Below are 20,642 nucleotides of genomic sequence, written 5' to 3' on the forward strand. Positions count from 1 at the left end.
CAGTCAGCGGTTTAAATACAGCAGCCAGTAATCCCCACTGGAAGCAGGAAAAGTGCTAATTCCAACGTTTAATGAACTTCCACCTTCCAAACAGAAGGAAAACTTATAAAAACACAAAATATATAAAAACTGAAACACAGGGAAACATTCTTAAATTCAACATATTTTACAGGATACGAAGATTTGCAGCTGGAGAACGGAAAGCTGGGCCAGGGTTGGTGCTTCTGCTCCGTAACTTGGCCAGGGGGAGACCAAACCCAACAGCAAAACCCACATAATATACAAGATATACACAAAACCAAGCTAAATCTTACAGGTACTCCTAAATTTAAGGAGCTCTGTCTCCTTACTAAAATTCCAAGGGGTTCCAAACTGGGACAATGCACCAGCATCCTGAGATTGTGCTGGACCTCAGAACAAACTTCAGTCACACCAACAGCTTTGGGGCTGTTTCATCCCAAAGTCAGTGGTCAAGCACAGGGATTTTCTGTCTTAATTCCAAAAATATTTCTGACTTTGGCCACATGGTTAATTGCTACAGGTTAATTGGTTAATGAATCAGATGCAGGGATATAGTGTCCGAACTGGGAGAGGCTCCAGCAGATGAATAAAGAGCAGACCTGGTGAGATCTGCAATTTAGTACATGGTAATGAAATTATGACAGTGAAAGTAAACTCCAGTCCAGTTAATTTAGAGAATCCTCATCATTGCTTTGTCCAAGAGCTTTGTAAATCACCCCAGAACTAAATTAACAGGCTATGGCAGAAGAATATCCATGTTAGGAATGACATTCCAAGGGGGTCACGATCCCCTGGAGTGACTGAGAGAAGACAAAAGGTAGCTTGGATTTACAAAGGACATAGGAATTTCTTCCTTCTCCTCTTCAGACACCTCTGCTTTTGTAAAACTCGTGGTCTACACCAAGTAGAATACTTGGTGCAAACTACAAGAATACTAAATAGGCAGGAATACTAGAGCTGGGGGGCATAACAGCATTCCCAGTCTGGTGAGAGACAGCTGGAATTCTCACAAGAATAAACTCAAAGGCTACCCATTCCAACTGCTCCAGTCTTGCCCATGCATCCAGAGGATCATCTGGGATCCTGGAGCAGATTCTGATGGATCAGAGTGACTATTCTCCGCAGATAGTGGTGACCAACTGGAACACTGGAGAGAACAGCAGAAATTTCCTCCTTCCTGGGGAAGATGAAAGGATCACAAGTGTTGGAGAGGATCTGGAGAGCTTAATTCCCCATCCCTAGTGTGGAATGAAGTAATGTGGAGAGGTGCTTGTTCAACTCACCCGATATTCCCGATGTGGGTTTGGACACTGAAGGGAAGTGGAGCAGATGGATAGTCGGGAGAGAGAGACAGAGTCAACTCAAACTTGGCAAAAGCTGCGGAAGCGGAGAACAAAAGCTTCACCCTGTGGAACAAACACAAAGATCCATGCAAAATAGTCAAATGTGCTGCTTCCACCTCGGAATCGGGGCCAGGAGTGGGAATAAATGATGTCACCGATGCAGCAAAGCTCAGGAACTTCCAAAGAGTTCCAGCACAGACCCACAGGAACTGCAGAAATCAGATAAAGAGACCCTTTGCACTTTATCAACACCTCAGAATCCAAAGCCCCAACTTCCCTCACGGGAAAAGTTAATACGGAACCATCCAAAAATTATGGGAGAGCAGAGACTAATAAGAGAGAATAACAGAGACTGATAACAAAATACATGTTTTCTAGTTAGCATAAAATATTCCCAGGTAGTTAAAGTTTTCCAAAGTTTTAAGTAGGACTCACTTGCCTCCAGTTCCATGGGATTTTTGGCACTCTTGCAAAGGGAACCACAAAATTAGAATAACCTCTGGGAACAGCACCAAGGTGGGGAGAGTTAGCTAATTATTGGACACTTCTTAATTAAAGATATACATGAATAATGGAAGGATGAGGTGAAGCTGTATTCGTCTTACCCCACTGGGACATGCTACAAAATCAGGAAGTAGCAAGAGAAAATGAAAAGTAAAGAAAGTAAACTTCAGTTTCACTGCATCCATCCTTCTGGGACTGATTCTGCTTGGCTGAGGCAAAGAGAAGATTAAAAAAAACAAAGCCCTAAGCTACAGGTAAACTCTTGGCTCTATTTCCTTTGCATTGCTACAATTTGGCCTAAATATTTCAGAGTCAGGTCAAGCAGGAAAATAGCAAGGAAGGAGAAGTTGTCTGGTAGTCAGGAAGTGGCTGGATCCATGAACAGCTTCACTTCCACACATTAGGATACTATAGTATGTATGTATGTATATCTTCAAGTGTATGGAAATAAATTAAATTGCTGTTAAAAACAGCAGCATAAAATCTCAACTTCAACAAAACCAATCTGAAAATATTTCAGTTTTGTTCCTGATTATCCACAAACAGCCTCTGAAGGACTGCTGTGAACCCCATCTTATGGAATCACGGAATATCCTGAGTTGGAAGGGACCCACGAGGATCAAAGTCCAACTGCTGGCCCTGCACAGCCCCAAGAATCCCATCATGATAACCTGAAGTTACTCACTCTGTGTCTTTGATATCTGTCTTCAGGAGACTGAATTTTCCACCCCATCTCTCCAGAAATTCCATCTCTTCTCCCAGGATTTTGCAACGATTCACCACCAAGGAGATGTCATGGAGAACCTGAGGGGGCAATCAGAAAAGGAACCACATCAACACCCAGGTGGTGACTACGTGACACTTGAAAACACAGTTTATCCTAGAAAGTATAAAAAATAAGGGTAGTTTAACTGCTATCTCAGTCTGAATGGAAAAAATGAAACTGTACAAGTATAACAAATGTACATTTTTTGCTTTAAGTTTCTCCTTTCTGCTTTGTCAATGGGCTTGTCACAGCCAGGCAGGAACCCAGAAGAAGTTTGGGTTGGCAATTTAAACCTACATTCTTTAGGAGGCAGAATGGCCTTCAGCTTAATTCTTTATTTTTATAGCAGCAGAAAAAAAAAGGCTTTTAATAAACTCCAGCTTTTAGGACTCCTGCCTTCAGGGGCAGGTTTTAACCCTCACACCTCAGAATATTCCTGAAGCAGATTTTGGCTTGCATTGCTGAAGCTTTCATGAAGGTGCTTTGGTTCTCAGGATCAGCCCTATTTTCTCTGTGACAGGAAAGATTTAAGGGTTTTTTTTCAGAGTCTTATAAGGTTCCCTGGAATGTTACCTGGGGCAAGTAGTACAGCGTGGGACACTTTTCCTGCCAGCTTCCCTGACCTTCAATAAACTGAAAGATGAGCCTTTGGACTAAACACGAGGAGGGTGGAGCTTGTTCCACTGTAACACAAAAGAAAAAAAAAAAAACACATTGCCAGGAACCTCTGAAAAGCCATTTCATAGAGCATTTGCAGGTAAAGCACAAATTTAGAGTCTTCCCAACAAGAGATTAGCAGGGCTGCTACTTTCAAGCTACCCAAGAATATCTCACCATCCAGGAAGCACTCGAAGTTCAGGCTAACAATGGTTCTGGAAGGATCTACACCAAAATCATCACCATCTGAGAAGGAAAGGAAAAAAAAACCAAACAGTTATTTCCATACTTAGTTCTGGAGTTACAGCTCTTCCTCTGCAGAAACAGCCTTTCTGAATTTTCATATGAAAAACATATCCAAAGCCATGCCACCTATCTCAGCTTACCCAGTGGAGTATGTTTTGTATTTCCTTTCAGCAGATCTTCACAAATGTGGAAATTTCAGGTTTCTATTCTATAACTAACATTTAAAATTCATAAAACACAGACCTACCCATGTTGTGACTCACCTATTGGGGGTCCAAACACGACTGTGAGCTCCACAGAATCATAAAGAAAATTAAAGACTGCCTGCTGCTCACTCCATTCTGCAATCTCCCACTCAGTGAAGCTGAAAAAGGGAAAAAAACACCCACCATCACCCCAAGTTTCAACCAACCAACCCAAACAATTTCCTGAGGGACAAAGATCAGAGTATTCAATGCACTTTCAACTCTTACCACATAATATACCAATGAATTTTCCAATTCCAAGCAGATTCTTACATTCCAACAGAATGTAAAAATTTGTTGGGAATGCAAGTATAATACCATACATTTTATATAAATGTTAATTTTGGAACTGGGGGAGAGTTGGATGTTGGAACACAGAGCACCAGAGCAAAGCTGTTGATGGAATAACACATGGAAGTTCTCCAAGGCTTTATTCCTTATCCTAGGCTGCAAGGAGATGGGCATCCCAAGATTTCCCACATCAAATAACAAGGAAAAACAAAGCCAACACATTTATGTACAAATGTGAGGCTCTAAAAATAGCTAATAAAAAATAAACCTGAGGCTGTTTTCCTTACTCATATTTCTCCAGGATTTCCCGGCAGCTCTTTTCAACCTTCTTGAGCTCATCCATCTGAACCAGCATCTGCTCATCCTCAGTCTCCATCTCTGACAGTTCTCTGCAAGGATAAACCAATCCCACAGGATGTGGCACAGTAGTTAAAAACACACCAGCCTCTAAAAAGTTAGTGTGCACATAATACTGTGACATCCTTGACATCCCCTCTGACATCTTACCTCTCAAGTTCCTCTTCTTGGGCTCTGAGGCTTTCCAGTTCTAATAGAAAGGGAAAAAATGAGAAAAAGAAGGGAAAATATGAGAAAGGAGCAGCACAAAAAGCCCTAATCTGCTGTGCACTCACTGTTCTTAAAAACAGGAAGGATCTCAACTTGGTGGCTGTTACCCCTGCCTGGATAAGGGGTCAAAGATTGTAATCATTGAACAATTAATGTGCTGAATATGACAGCTGAATATGACTCCTAAAGTCACACTGTAGCAAGTTCTAAATTCCATGTTTCCAGGGGAAAAACAGGTATTTGCATCCATTAACATCTGTATAATTAGTTACATGCAATGTAGAAAATACAGCAGTGTTTGCATCTCTTTCAGAGCTGATACATCAGGATGAGGGGTTCAGTATCATCCTCTCCAGAATTTAAAGTACCAAACAAAAAGTGCATTCAGCTGGTTCTGTTACCTTTCTGTAGGCTCTGCCCTCCTTCCACTTCATCCCCTTCATCCCAGAAAGAATCTAGGGGAAAGAAATATCAGGTCTGTGCAGAACTCCCAGATTCAATACTTAAGAGTCTATTTTGTCTGTGGGCTCTAGAAATCTCAGTATTTCAAGGGTGACTAAGAAAAATGTACAAAAATATGGAAAAGTATCTACAAAAAAACCTCAAAAAGTGGTAATAACAGTGAAAGCTCCTTTTATTGCATTGTTTCAAAGCTGCTACTGTGCAATGTGATTTCTACTTAAGGCACTGGAAGAAAAGAATTGAAAATACAGAGCATTGTTACGCAGCAATGCCAAGTTATGACAGCAGCTTGTGTCAAACAACCACAAACACAGAATCCTGAACTGACCTTTTGAACAGCAGCTCTGGAGGAAAAGAAGAGGAGAAATTAGAATATAAGTCACCTGTTTGGAAACTCATACCTGATTCCAGAGCAACCAGGCAGCTCTCTCCCTCCTTCAGCAGCTCATCCACCTTTTCTATTCTTGCCTGGAGCTTTCCATGTTGTTCCTAAGATGGGAAAGTTGTACTTGAGTCAGTGATATTTTTTAACAAGCTAAATTTTCTTCTGGGATGACCACGTGGCTCTTTGTTTGCTCATTAATTAAATAAGCTGATAGAATCTGTCATTAGAGGGAAGAGGCAACAGACAAGCAGTGGCCATGTGTAAGCAAGTACTAAATACTTACTTGTATCTCCCTAATGAGGGATAAGACATGGAAATAAATGAATTCCTAGAGCTTTAATAGATACAAATTTCTGATCCTGTCACAATGCATGACTTGTGTCATTTCCTTGTTACTTACCAGAGAATCCCTGCATGGGTTGGGTTGGAAACGACCCTAAAGATCATTCAATTTGCATATGAATAGGAGGGAAATGCATTTAAAAGGATGAGACTTCCAGGAGAATGCATACTAAAATAATTAAGCTCCCATGAAGTTAAAGACAAGAAATATGGTAGAAGTTCCTTTTTTAAAGCCAAATCTCTGCAGAGCTGTGGCTCCTTACCTGGGCACTCTGCACCAGTTTGCTGTACAATGTCTCCTTCTCGTTGTGAGCCAAGATTTTACTCTCCTTGGTGAAATAGGATTTCATTTTGTTCAGTTCAGCTCCAAAGTTCTTCAGCTGCAGTCAGTGGGAAATACAGAAGAGAAAGTGAATGGGAATATAACCCTTCCTGACTCTAGTTCACAACCAAACTGTAGTGATATCCTATATCTAAATATGAATTATGAAAAATACTGTCTTTGATCAATTTTGACTCTTTATTTTCATGGACTAGATCTTTATTCTTGTTTATCCTTGGCATTAGAACCACAGAAAACAGTATCTCTTGATCTACCTTCTCAATTCTAGTGGGACACTTTTATAATGCTTCTGGGTTTTAAATGCAAATAATTTTGGGTAATTTTTTCCCCTTTAATATATTTTAAAGGACACATATCCTTGTATTCTTCTGACATGCTGGAAATTCTTAAAAGTTTCCAATTCAGAAAATATTTTGCCTTGTTTCACCTGCTGTGATTTTGTGACCATTCTGGTTCTTATTTTATTGGAATACATAAATCAACCACTTGTTCATTATGTGTAAGCATTACCTCTTCATCAGAGCAGGTTCTCATTACTTCCCACAAACTCCTGTTCACATTCACCAGGAGTTGATCCTGGACATTTGCATATGTTTTTAACCTGAAATATGGAAAAAAAAAAGTTGTTGGTCACATAGAGCAGCACACTGGTATTTATACAATTAATTTCTAAATCTGTAATAAAATTGCCACCAGCATAAAGAAGGTTAAATGTGTTTTTATTTTCCCTATATGTAATGTATGAAGTTTTCTTCAGGGCATTTGCATGCAAGCAGAGGTGAAGAAATGGAATTACTGATACAGTGTGTGACTGGAAAAGCACTCACTCATCTATTTTCTGAGACAGGGCCTGGCAATCCTCCTCGTAAATCCGCAGCTTGGGCCGCTGAATGTACTGGCTGTAGATGAGATCCTCTGGGGTAGGAGGTGCACTCACTGCACACTGGGGAAAACAGGGAAGAAAAGGAGGGAAAAAAACCCCAACATATTTTTCAGAAATAGTAACTTCCAATCAACTCAATTTCGTTTTCATGCCTTGTGTTTCCTCACGCTTACTTTTGGGACGTGTGTCTCATCGCTAGAGCTCAAAAGAATTAATTAAATGTTGAAAGAGGTTCACTCCCTTTCAGATGAAGGCTTTAAATACATCTATGTGTTATGCAGGTAGCAAGAGTGCTCCACAATAAAACAAGCTGACTATGCTTAATTCAGAATCAAAGTTCCCAGAATAAAGCCTTATTGAGCTTTATTCCACAAACAAATATGAGGGGGGTATTACAGTCTAAGATGGCCATATAGTAAAGCTCACAAATAACTGACATTAATTAATTCCACTCCTTCAGAGAAAGTTTTCAGGGGCTTTTGGAGGGATGGTGTCTGGTTTTCATCAGTCACTAATGCACAGTAGCAGAGTTATTAAGCCTGATGAATATTTAGAGACGGTTCAGTATGAATAAATCTGTAAAGTTAACTAACTAAGCTGGGACAGCAGTTTAAATAAAAACAGAAGAGATTTAGAAGTCAAACTTCTTTATTTCTTCCCCTTTTCTTCAGGGGAGGAAATAAAGAGCAGTGATGTCATGGTGCAGCATTTCTAAAGGAGAGAATACAACAGGTAGCAGGAGTGCAGAGTAGTAGCTGCAGTCAGTAGATGGACACAGTGAAAAGATAGTGAAAAGATTAGACTGAGTTCCTAATTCTTACTTTCAAATTTATCATCCTCAAAAGAATCTAAAAAAGCAAGAATTAGCATATTCATCCAAGAACAGCAATCCTGAGTAGATGGTATCTGGTGAGGAGACACAAATCTTCTGGTTTTCACTTAAAGTCCTTTGAGTTGCTAAAAATTAAAACCCAAACCTACAAAGGGATCTAATTTAAGGTCAAATATATTGTTCCTGTCAAAGGAGAGATACTCACATTGGCTGGCAGGTGGCTCTGCCGGGGCTTCTGGACCAGAACGTGGACTTGGAGAAGGGTAAAAAACTCCCCAACTGTGACAGCACCACTCTGAAATTTCTGCAAATTTGGGGAAAAACGTACAGATAAGTCCATTTTTCAAGCAAGAACAGTTACTGGTGCATAACATACACCAGCATTTTCCTGTTAGGACAAGAAGTTGGTGTCTTCCAGCCTCTGGACATACCTCCCATAAATTGTCTTCACAAATGCTGTCTGTGAGAAGCTGGGACTCCACATGACTGCTGGGCTGGACTGGGAAAAGAGAACAGAAAGGGAAAAGGGGGAATATTGGTGGGGTTAATAATATTTTAACAGGATAGAGAACACAAGCTTTGGGACTCTTATCCCAAAGGGAGCCTTACTTGTTAATTCTGCGTCAGCCCTAAGAGAATCCAAGGAGCTGCTGGCACTGCTTTGAGGACAGTCAGGGATTTTAGCTGAGAGATTTGGAGGTTCTCCACCTTCATCAGCTTCTACTTGGTTCTGAGTCACAGCAGCAAAAGTAACCTAATATTAACAAATTAAAGAAAAAAAAAGTTAATACAGTTATATGAAACAATCTAAGTGGTTTATTGTAGTTCTTTCTTGACATTCAGAATTGTTTCACAATTTAGATTGTTGCACACATTTTAGATCTTTATATCTTTATATTTTATACTGATGATTACGAAGTTATTTTTAAGGTCAGATGGATGTTCTGTCTTTGCACAGATTTTCCTGGTTCAACTGCAATTTGTGCTGTCTATAACAACATTAATTCAAACTAAACAGCCATGCTTGGGTTATAGATAATTACTTTAGGCCTCGCTGTACCTAAGGCAAAACTAGCAAATAGTTTAGTTCAGAGGACTAAGAGCATTTAGTTGAGAAACAATTAAAAGGATACTATGGAGAGAATGACTTAAAACTGGCAAATGCCTTATTCTGCCCATTTTGCCTGGTCCAGGAAGGTTGAATAATCAACCTGATTATTCTATTTTGGCAAAACAACGAAAAACACAGGCAACGACACAGGAAAATGACAGCAAACCAGCGGTTAAGAAAAACAAGGAAAACTGCCAACAGATCCACTTACACCCCAAAAATTTAGCCCAAAGCCCTGTTGGTGTATCCTTACAGTGAGGGGTAAGGCTCACCTGCAAGTCTTGTGCTCCAACATCCACGTTTTCATGCCTCTTGACCTTCTTTGGGCTTTGAAGATCCTCTTTATCTTGTTCCAAAGATCTTTTGGCATTGTGAGTTTCTGTCTCTCCGAACAGATCCTCTTCCTGGTGGCAGATTTGTTTTTTGCTTATGTCCTCACAAACCTTTTCCACGAGTTCAGAGCTGACAGATTCATTGGAATCCATTTCTTCCAGGCACACGGGGAGAAATTCTTCTGCTATGAAGTGAGAGGGGCTGAAGTTCTGCCTGGTGGATTTGTTACCTGGGGTTTCCCCAGCATTTACTGGAACTGGGGCTTCTGCTCTGTCTGATTTCCCATTCATGTCTTGTACAGTGGAAACAGAAGAATTTCTCCTGTTTGGCAATTTGGGCTGGAAAATACCCAGAGGGATATTTATTCCTGGATATTTGTCCTGAGGTGCCATGCCTATGGGAGCACCTCCAGATTCCAGACCTGTGTTCTCCTGCTCTTTGCTATCAGAGGAGTTATTTGCTTCACTGACAGCGTTTTTTCCCAACTTCAAGGTATCCTCTGGCTGAGCTGAGGATTTGGGCAACTGGTCAGGAAAAGCAGTTTGGGAAACGGAGAAAGCTGCAGATTTCCTTCTCAGATCCTTCAGTTTTGAACAAACATTTAAAATACCCATTAATTCCAGTGAAAGATTGTCACTGACCAAAGGTTGCTCGCTTTGTTCAGAGTTTATTTGAAGGTCTTGTGGAGGTGTCTCCCCTTCGGTTGACAGCTCCTCATTTTCCTTGGATTCCTTGTTAGCAGCTGGAACGAGGCTTGCTCCAGCCAAGCCCAAATCTGGAGCTGAATCTCCACGTTGAGACAAATCCTCTCTCACTACTTGGCTTCTCCAAGTACCAGAAGAATCTGGGGAACCCTTCAAAGGATCTGATCCCTGGATGGGAAAGGCAACGTGGGATTCCAAATTGCCAATTCCTTCTCTGCAATCCACAGGACCATTACCTGGGAGCTCCAAAGATGCTCCCTTTGACTGCAGGTTTTCTGGCTGTGTGAGATCCTGCTGCCTGCTTACAGGGACAGAATTCCCCATGGGAAGGTCACAATCCTGTGGTGCCTGGAAATCCATAGTGTTTTCTGGAAGTGAGACAGAATAAATGGGATCTGGTGTTGTGCCACTGGGGGCCTTGGTGGCTCCTTTCTCATTAGGAAACGCTGAGGCTGATGAAGCAGAAGAGGAAATGCTGGGCTGATCCTTAGGTTTCGTGGGATATTCACAGTTCAGGTCTCTTGGATGTGAGGAATCCATGCCACCCCTGGAGGACCCCAACGCAGCGTGTGTGTGCTGTGGTAAGTGCTGAGTGCTCGTGTGGGCCTCAAATCCATCGATATTGTTGTTAACAGCAGCAGTGTGGGATGCAGTGATTTCCATGTCATCCTGGTGGAGGGCGAACACAACGGTTTTATCAGCAGGAATGGCTGGAATGGGCTGTGGGTCCTGGGCTGTGTGAGTTTTGGTGATCTCCATATCCTCAGCCAAAGCAAAACCGACTGTTGTGCCCCCTGCAGCAGCCTCCTGCCCACCCTGCTCCGCCAGGATCCATCTGTCCTCACAGAAATCTCCAATACCCGGATGAATGGAGTGAGACCTGGTCACTTCCATGGCATCCTGGTAACTGGAGAACAGGACTGTGGAGGTGGAGGGAACAGGCTGCCAGCCCTGCAGGGGGTTCTCTGCCAAAGCTCCGTGGGAGGGTTTGGTCATTTCCATGTCATCCTCAGGAAACCTCGTAACTTGGCTGTTGGGAAGTCCAGCCTCCTCACCAGAGTTTGGCTGAACACCACATACAACTATTCCTGTGGTTTTATCAGCAGAGAAAGACATGGAAATGCCCACATCAGCCTGGCTCCCTGTGAACATCACACTCCTCACAGGATGAGCTGAAGAGAGGGAATGGAGCCCTCCCTCATCCTGCACAATCCCGTGGCCTATGGCAGCTGTGTGGCTCTGGGTCATCTCCGTGTCATTGTCCTCATTGCTCAGGGAAAACAAAACAGTCTTCTCCCCTGGTATTCCCTTCAAGCTTTCCCTTCCAGTCCTTTTAGCTGTGCTGAGCATCCCCTGAGATGCAGCTTTCCCCATGGATTTACTGACTGCAGAGGGATCGAGTCTAGTTATTTCCATGTCAGAGGGGAAAACACAAGTTTGAACTCCAGAAATCAAGGCTGTGGCATCGTCTGAAGTCTTCCTCTGGAAAATGACTCTGTTGTCTGCTGACATCGCGTGACTCCTGGTGATGTCCACGTCGGCATCTTCTGAAAACAGGGTTGGTTTCTCATCAGCAAAATGCTTTAAACTACTCATGGGCAACGTTTTCCTGCCATGCACCAAGAAGGTCTCCTGTCCCACAGGCTGCTCCTGACTATTTGCTGTCATTGTGGGCCCCCTTTCTAAGGGTTTGATTCCATTTCCACCTTGATCAGGGTCTCCAGGCGCTGCTTTTGGCTGTGACAGAACAACGTTGATGGTGTAATCTGGAACCCTCACCACAGAGCTTCCAGTCAAGCCCATGCTTTCACCTGAGGGAACCACAACTGACTTTCCTCCAAACAAAGGCAACTGGGAACTTCCCCTCTGCAGTTGGGATGTCCCAGCTCGCAGCCCATCAGCTGAGGGAGGAGGTTTTAAATCCTCTCCTGAAGCATGTGTTTTACCTGTTGGAAAAAGTCTCTCTGGATCTACTTGAGTTGGCAGCACTTTGTTTACTGCCCTCACAGGGTGGGTTTTCTCTTGCCTCCCTGAGTTTTGGCAACCTGCATTTATTCCCAAGGCTGTTCCAGGTGGCTCATTTCCTCTCGTTCCAGAGGGAGCGGGCTTGTTACCGAAAATAAACGAACCACTTGGAGCCAAAGGAGTAACAACTTGCTTCTTCGTGTTCAAGTCCCCACGTTCCATTGCTGCAGTTTGACTGGCGATATCCACACCGAGACGACCGGAAAATGGGAAGGGCTGGTTTTGCAGCTGCTTGGATACTGTGTTATTTTGATTATTATTATTATTATTGGACTCTTGTCCTGTGTTAACAGGAGCACTATCAAGGGTAGCAGGATAAGCTTTGGTTATGTCCATGCTTTGATCACCTGAAAACATGATTGTTCTGTCGCTCGTGCAGGAAACTGAAGGGTTTGGAAGGTGTTTTTCCAAAGGCCGTGATCCAACAACTTCTTGGCTTCGCAAAGACAGGGATGCTCCAGTGTCAGTGACGACATTCCCAGGGACTCCTCTGCTTTGCTGTTGAAACAAAAATGTGCTCCTGGCACAGGAACTCAGATCACTTGCCTGGAAGTTGTTTTTTCCAATCATCTGAAGATTTTTAGTATTCATTTCAATAGCCTGGTTCCTTTTAATATTCCCATTGATACTCATCACCTCAATATTTTCCTTGTCCATATCTGTGGAATATGCACCCTCAATGACATTTCTGTTCTGGTTCTTTCTTGGAATGGTTTTACAGAGCATTTGTCTGGTTTCTGCAGCTGTCCCACTGCTTTGATCACCGATGACAACAGCGTGGCATTTCATTATTTCCATTTCCTCCTGCTCAGCTCCACTGGAAGCTGTGGATCTGTTATCCAGAAAATGAGGTTTGCAGGTGACAGAGGTGAACACTGCAGTGGGAGGTTCATTATCAACACTCTTTCTGTCTTCCTTAACACAAGCTTTAGTCAAGTCCATGTCTTCTCCTGGGAATATTACTGTCTTCTCACCTGAAGGAACCAGCTGAGGCTGTGCTGAGGGATGGAACCTGCTCTTTGGAGCACCCAAATCTGTACATGAGCCAAACCCAGCATATGCTGCAGCAGGATTGTGAGCCTGGGACATGTTTTCCATAAGTCCATCTGAGGCTGAAGGCAGTTCAAGTGCTCTGGTTTTATAGGACACAGCAGCTCCATAATCTCCGGCTGCTACACCCTGTGGGATGTCCGCATTCCCACGTGCTGGGTGTCTACTCCCTGCTAGCACAGGGTTTGTACTCCCTGGTTTTTCACAAGTTTTAGGACATAAAGCGTCCGTTCCCGTGGTGCTGTTGCTGTAGATGATGTCTGTGTAATTCCCAGTCATTTCCATGTCCTCACATTTAGAAAACACAACAGTTTTGTCCCCTCGGAAGACGGTCTCAGAGGACACGGCTCCCCGGATGGCAGACACTGCCCTGGCCTCCTGTCTCACCCCTCTCAGCACTGCAGGGGCTCCTCTGTCTTCAGCCTTTGCTCCTTTCCTGTCTGCACACAGCTGAGGGTCCTGCTGAGTCAGGTTCTGATTAGCTGCTCCCTTCAACACAGAATTATCTAACTCTGTGGATGAGGAATCCTTTTGGAAGTGGACACTTTGATTCCCAACGCTGGAGCAGGGAAAGGACACTTTTGCAGTGTGACTGCTTGTCATGTCCATCCCATCATCCACAAAGGCCTGGGTGACATCCCCACACTCCAGCTGCTCCGGTGGGGCCTCGCCAACACCAGAGAACGGAACCCTAACCCCAGCTGCCTCACATTTTGTCATTTCCATCCCACCTTCTTGCCCTCGAAAGACCTGTGTTACATTGCAGGTGTGCAGCGGCTCGTGGGAATAGACAAATTCCTCAGGCAACAGTGCCACGTTTTCCAAGCCTTGGCAAGGGGCAAAGAAAACATTCTCCTTGTCAGGTCCCTCAGCAGGATTCGGTGCCGCCTTCTTTGACTTCAGGCTCCGCATAAATTCATTGAAATCTACTTTTTTTACAGCAGGAGCCGCTTCCTTCTCTTCCAGGGACGGGCACGGGTGGTTGGCGGGGTCGGGGAGCAAACCGAATTCCTGGCTGGCTTCTGCCCTGCCGTGGCTGGAGCTCAGCCCAGCCAGGAAGGTGATGTCTGTTTTGCCGGATCCGTCGGCCGGCTGGGCCCCGAGGTTCCGGGAGATCAGGGCCGTGTGACTGGTCGTCACCTCCACCGCGTTCTCCTCCGAGAACAGCAGGGTGGTGTCCTGCCTGCTCGCCCTCAGAACAGCCTGGTCCACGTCGTGCCACTAAAAAAAAAACAAAAAAAAAGGAAGAACCCAGTGACTGGCGTGTAAAACAAACCATCAGTGGTTTATTCTATTTAAAGCAGAAGTCGGCTAATGCAGCCTTCAGGTTCTAGCTCTATATCTCTCTTTTTCAAAAAAAAAAAACCAACCTACTGATTACAGGCCTCCCTGATAAGCAATAACGTATTCAAAAAAAAGGACAGTGACTTAATTATTCACCATATTGTGTCTCATTTTACATTTCATATCCAGCCACATCTTAGTAAGCAAGCAACAATTGCTGAGCCTTATGGATCAGTATTTTCTATTTTTCTGTGATGTGATTTCCACCTTTTATTTTAGGGAACTACAGGTTTCTCCTTGCCCAGTTTATTATGCACCTGCCCCAAAGCAGCAGCACCAGGCTGGATGTTTTAAAACACCTTTCCACCACTGATTAGGGAGATTTTATTCTCTTTAACAGAGAGGGTTTACAGTTTTAAAGCTGAGGGCAAAAACTGGCCAGTAATAAGACAGAACACTACACTTTATCAGGTATAATGAATATATGAAGAACAGCTTCACGTTTACTTCAAATTATATTTGCTGTTTTATAAGTACACAGACCCATGTGAAACATCAGCTCTTTTGTATATTCTTAGATAAGAATTGAAGAGAATAGAGGAACTAGTTCAGTACTGAGAAGTTAGAGAAGCAAGAGTTATTCATGTTGCAGTCTAATGGCTATCAGAATAGGAAAATACTTCAAAATACAGAATATTCACTTGCAAAAGAATTTTCTGTAAATACACAAAGGTTTATTTTTTAGACAGTCAACATTTTTCACCATTTACCACACAAATTCTTGTGATATATTTTGGACACTGGTATTTTCAGCACCAAATAACTAAAAGCTTTCACATACCTCAGTTTGCTGCACCAAAGCCTGGATGGGGGCGTGAAGCAAAGTGTTCATCCCTGTGGAAAGAAAAGGGAATACTCCAGTTCTTGTGCTATTTTTTTATTCTTTTATCCACAGTGCTGAGGTTCAATGCACTGAGTAAATAGATAAAATTAAACCCAAACATATTCTGAAAAATGTTTTCACTGCTCCCTTCAGGATGTGGAAGGGCCACGCAGACTTCTACAACAGGATCCTTGTAAACAGCTTTGTGGGACAAAGCCCATGCAGGAAGAGCCCTCCCAAATCAGGGAGGTTACTTTAGACATGTTAAAATTACTAATAATGGCACACTAAATTACTAAAAACACAATCAATAGTTTTAAATAAAGACAGTCATTTTGTTATTAATTTTATTTCCCAACTCACCAGTGATCTCACACGAAACAGCTTCAGTTTCCTCATCCCTACAAAAGTCGGGTTAGATAAAGAGCTCGTTAGAAGGTTTAGAAGATTTCAGTTGGTTAAAAGGTTTCAAAGAGGAGCCTTGAGCAATAAACTGAACAGACAGAGAACTGTGTTGCACAGAACCCCGTGGCAGATGCCACGTGGGATTGGGCAGCAGATACCAGACACTACGTATTTGTCTTCAACATATTCTAATTTGAGTCACAATCTTAATTTCCCCATGAAATTATCTCATCTTAGCATTCCACAAGCCACTGCTCAACATCCAGGGGCAGTTTAACTCCTCAGTGACAAATAAGAAAGATCAATTCTTTATTTTTCATAGAACTTATGATTCTATGAAATTCCCCTTCACACATACAAAGTGACTAAATCTGTTATTTTACCACCAGGTCATTTTAATTTTAAAAATCCCATCACTGTGTTTTATATACAAGAACTTTGAGGCCACACTAACATCTTTTCTGCCTCTGAGGGAAAAAGTTTAGCAATAAATATCAAATTACAATAAATATCCATCAGACGTGATACTTACTGATGAGTAAAGACATCATCCTTATCTGCTGCATGCTCTAAAAATAACAAACACATGACAAAATTACAACGTGAGAAGCATGATGATGGTTGGACTTGATTATCTCAAAGGTCTTTTCTAACCTACATGATTCTGATTCTAAAAAACACTGAGACAAGAGTGAACTGCACAGAAACTGTTCTGAAGTTCTCTTCATGTGCCTTCTTGTGACAAAAATGCTGTGACCAAGGGGTTTTCAGCCAGCACAGGACAAAGATCTGACCATGTTGTTCCTTTCCCCAGACTGACAAGCCTGACCTCTGAAATCCAAGTTAAATCTTGTTGTTAATAGTCTGGGAATCCTATCAGAAGAATAAAAAAGGAGTTTTACCTCTATTTTCTCTCTCTGATGTGCCGTTCTTAAGATCTCGGTGGAAGACTCTGCAGCTAAGAAAAAAAACCCCACCAGTTTCTTAAAATACAAAATCATCTCTTTCAAAGCAAATTTAAAAAAAAAATCAGCCCTAAATTCAATTTTTTTCATGTGTTCTGAAATGAGATATCAAAAGCCAGAAGTGTACTGAACCCAAGCGTGTTTTACAGGGAGATGATATCATATGATGCCATTTTGATACTTAAGATGGAAACCTCTAAACACTGAACATGAAAGAAAAATTCCTAATTATATTAAATTCACTGAACTGTTGCTTTTGTGGGTTTTTTTCCCCAGCTGGGAAGAGAAAATTAATAATGGTTCTTCGGGGTTCGAACCAAATCAACATAAATATATAAATAAATATAAATATATATAATATAAAAACCAATTTGTTGCTGCTTGCAATCATTTGTGATTATTCAGTGAGGGCAATATTTGGGGGGGAAACAAATTATTCCCTGCATTTTATGCTTAAATAAAGGCTGCAGACCTGCATCCTTCAGCTCACACTTACTTGATGGTGTTGGCAAAGCTGACACGGCGTGAGCTCTTCCTTCGCCTCTCTATATTAATATCCTGCCAATAAAAAACACAACACTTTGATACCCATGAGCACAGCTTTCCATGAAACACAGACTCCCCCCCAAAAAAAAACCAGTGTGCTATTATTAAAATTGGTGCATTAAAACCACCTGCATTATTCCAGGGACACAGTTTAACCAGCAACACATGGAGGACCATCGGGAAGAAAGGGCCCGATAGACCTACCTGGGTCAGTTCATTCCCACTTCCCAGATCATCCAGAGGATTTCGCGGAGCCTTTAAAATCTGAAAGAAAATAGAACAGTTGAGAAGAGCAGCTCCAGCTCCAAGAGCTCATTTCTGGAATGGAGAGAGTTTCTAGGAGCTAGCAGGGCCTCTCAATCTAACAGGTTGCTTTTCTTCAACACCAGTGAGGAAAAAAAAAACCTCCTCTCCCAGTTTCCCTTTCCTCCTTCCCTCCCTCCCAGAGTTTTATTTTGAGGAATGCTGTAAGTTACTCACGGAGGATAGTCTCTTCCCTCTGATGTGCTCCGTGTTATCACTGGAGGGGAGAAAGGGAAACGGGTATTAGAATATGAAATCGCTCCGAGGTGCATTTCCTGAACAGCCCTGCCACGGTTTCGAGGTTAATAAACTGATTTCTCTGTTATTTTTATGAGTGTGAAATCAAATAAACGACTTGCTTGGAACAGATTGATCATTTCAGCACTGCTTCCCAATGAAATAAGCTTTGGAAAACTCAGACTGCCCTCCCACCCCCAGGGTCAGTTCATCTCCAGACCATCCACCGCCACGAAATCCCCTCAGAGCTTCCCAAACACTGTCAGAGAAACTCCCTGTTCTTCTTGGCAATGCAAACCACATTTCATTCAGGGGATGCTGGAGTGCATTAAGAAAAGTTTTGCCTCTAAAGGACAATATTTGCACCACAGTAAAATTCCTTAGAAGGTTTCAACTCACTTTTCCATGTTCGGGTCTGTGTAAATCTTGTCCATGGCTGAAGGATGTGCTTTCCCTACAGAATGCAGAACCAAAATCCAAGAACATTAATGAACCTCAGCAGGAAAACAGCATAAACCCACAATCAGTTATTAGCTTTTGATGCTGTATTTTTTTCTCTCCATTTTTCCCTGGTTACAGAAAGTACAGGCCTCTCAATTCCACGTTTTCCTGTTATTATACATATTTCCACATTATACATATATTGTGCTAACAGCAAACTGTGCTATAGCAGTTTAAGCATTACTGGTTAGGCAGCCTCTTATTTAAAATTAAGATTCTGGTAACTGCTGGAGATAAATGTGATCAAACCTTATCCAAGACAAAGTTTGCTCTGACACACAAGACATTTTTCAATCGATACTTTCCTCACCCTCTAAGGTGAATTTATGGTATTTCAGCTTGTTGCTTCCTGCCAGAAGAGCCTGAGTCCATCTTCTTTAAACTATCAGGAATTCAGGAACATGGATAACTTCCCTCTGATGAGCAACATCCACTGCTCTCCCTGTCCACCACTGCAGTTACCTCAGTGTAGCTGAGGGAAACCACAAACCCACCCTGATTTTCCAAGCTAAAACTAAGCCTTGGGTAGGAAAAAGAAAGTTCAGAATGCTAAATCACATGAAATGCTCTTGGGAATTTATTATTGGGTATTACTTCGAATTATATGGTATTATATTAATTCTATAGCATGATATGGTGTCATATATGATATATTTGGCTTGAGTTACAGTGGAAGGGAAAAGTAACATTCTGTTTTGCTCAAACACAATTTTAAGGCAGGACAATTTTTAGGCAACACTAAAAACACTAGGTATTTTTCATTAATAAATTTCTGTTTGCCTAAACAGAAAAAAAAAAGCACTATTTTGAGGACACTGTTACATGTGAAGGTATAAAAAAAATGAGAACCAGAAAAGCTTTACAGAGTGACACTGTATTTGCACACAGAAGCTGACTTGTTGGAATAAACTTTATTGATTTCCTGTTTCATTTTTGCAGGGTAATTCACGGAATCCTGGAATGGTTTGGGTTGCAAGGGACCTAAAAGGCCATCACATTCCAATGCCCTGCCATGGGCGGGGACACCTTCCACTAGCCCAGGTTGCTCCAAGCCTTGTCCAACCTGGCCTTGGACACTTTCAGGGATGGGGCAGCCACAGCTTCTCTGGGCAACCTGTGCCAGGACCTCCCCACCCTCCCAGAGAAGGATTTCTTCCCAATATCCAACCTAAATCTCCCTTCTTTCGGTTTAAAGCCATTAATTCCTCTCACCGAGACCAGCAGGTTTATGCTGGTCCCAGCCCAAAGCAGCCTGAGGGACCCTTGGCTTCCAGGGCCGGCAGCTCTGGGGCTCCAAATCCAGAGGCACCTTTCGGGCCAGGGTCCCAAAGGTTTTGGGTGTAAATCCAGCCGTCCTGGGTCAGGCTGAGCACACAGAGAAGGGACAGGGGACACGACAGGCCGTGCAGGTGCTGGGGGAGAGCAGCGTGTGGCTGTAAAACCCCTGATCGCTCTGCCTTTAATCGCACATTAATTTGCTATTAATGCGGAATTCACATCCCAGCCACCCTCCTCAGCCGCTCTTCCCTAATCTTTCCTGGAAGTTATCGACAATCCTTGAGAAACGAGAGCATGGCGTCGAGCTGGGAAGATGCTCTGTTGATAAACGACCATCCCTCTTTATTCTCCTACTTGACACTGCAAACACAAGAATCTCTCCACAGCCCTGCCAGTCCATCCCCTGCCGCCCATCCCGGCCCTCCTCGGCCTTTTCCCCCTTGGCACAAGCCGACTGAGCCCCTTTTCCCGTCTCTTTTTGCTCCCGGGCCGTTCCCCCTCACGGTCCCCGCGCCACAGCCCAGGCGCTTATTAATCACTCGTATCATTAACTACACCTCATTAAAATGTTCCCCAGCCACGAATTACTTCGCATCGATCCACACCGCGTTTATCGGGGGGTTTATCCCCACACGCCTCAGCCCTCCCTCCATCCAGCGGCTCCCGGGACAGCACCGACCTTCTCCTCCCGCCTTCTCCCGCGCTCGCAGGATCCGCCCCGGACACGGACAAACGGCCGCCGTCACTCCCCCGCTGCCCCACCACGGCCTCCTCCCCTCGCCGGACCCCGCAGCCGCTCTCACCTCGCGCTGGGGATCCCGGCGGGGCTCCCCCGTCCCCGGTTCCCGACCCCGCTTCCCGCTCCCGGGCGCCACCGCCCCGTTCAAATCCAACCGCCCTCCCCGCGCCGTGACGACACGCCTGCGCCGCCGTACAACATGGCGGCCCCCCTTTTGCCGTACAACATGGCGGCCCCCGCTTATCGCCCCACCGCTGCCATTTCGCCGCCACCCGCGGCCCGCGCGCCCGCAGCCGCGGTGACGAGGAGGGCGCGGTAACCGCACGGGGCTGCGCGGGGTGCCCGGTCCCCCTGGGGTGGCCTCGCTCCGCGCTGTGGCCGCGCAGGTTCG

General features: G+C 43.6%; 1 protein-coding gene across 2 annotated transcripts; it reads right to left on the bottom strand.

Annotated features, from left to right (window-relative positions):
• Positions 1-63: 63 nt before the first annotated feature.
• Positions 64-20,324, bottom strand: KNL1 (kinetochore scaffold 1). 2 transcript variants are annotated; one of them, XM_051776892.1, is made up of 26 exons: positions 20,192-20,324; positions 18,133-18,187; positions 17,674-17,713; positions 17,398-17,457; positions 17,144-17,205; positions 16,585-16,640; positions 16,215-16,251; positions 15,641-15,678; positions 15,236-15,288; positions 9,271-14,331; positions 8,497-8,641; positions 8,319-8,386; positions 8,093-8,191; positions 7,000-7,115; positions 6,683-6,773; positions 6,093-6,209; positions 5,504-5,591; positions 5,042-5,095; positions 4,581-4,620; positions 4,361-4,462; positions 3,801-3,901; positions 3,469-3,537; positions 3,208-3,317; positions 2,554-2,672; positions 1,305-1,427; positions 64-1,198 (listed from the first exon to the last, which is right to left on the bottom strand). In XM_051776892.1, the coding sequence occupies exons 2-26, from the start codon at positions 18,165-18,167 to the stop codon at positions 1,093-1,095; spliced, it is 6,990 nt and encodes a 2,329-aa protein (XP_051632852.1). In that variant the 5' UTR covers positions 18,168-18,187; positions 20,192-20,324; the 3' UTR covers positions 64-1,092. The 2 variants fall into 2 exon arrangements, with proteins under 2 accessions (XP_051632852.1, XP_051632851.1); XM_051776891.1 differs by lacking the exon at positions 20,192-20,324 and adding an exon at positions 20,101-20,167.
• Between the last annotated feature and the right edge of the window lie 318 nt (positions 20,325-20,642).

This window comes from Manacus candei, unplaced genomic scaffold (assembly GCF_025592945.1).
Source record: "Manacus candei isolate 608988 ecotype Guabito, Panama unplaced genomic scaffold, ASM2559294v1 h1tg000009l, whole genome shotgun sequence".
Classification (NCBI taxonomy): domain Eukaryota; kingdom Metazoa; phylum Chordata; class Aves; order Passeriformes; family Pipridae; genus Manacus; species Manacus candei.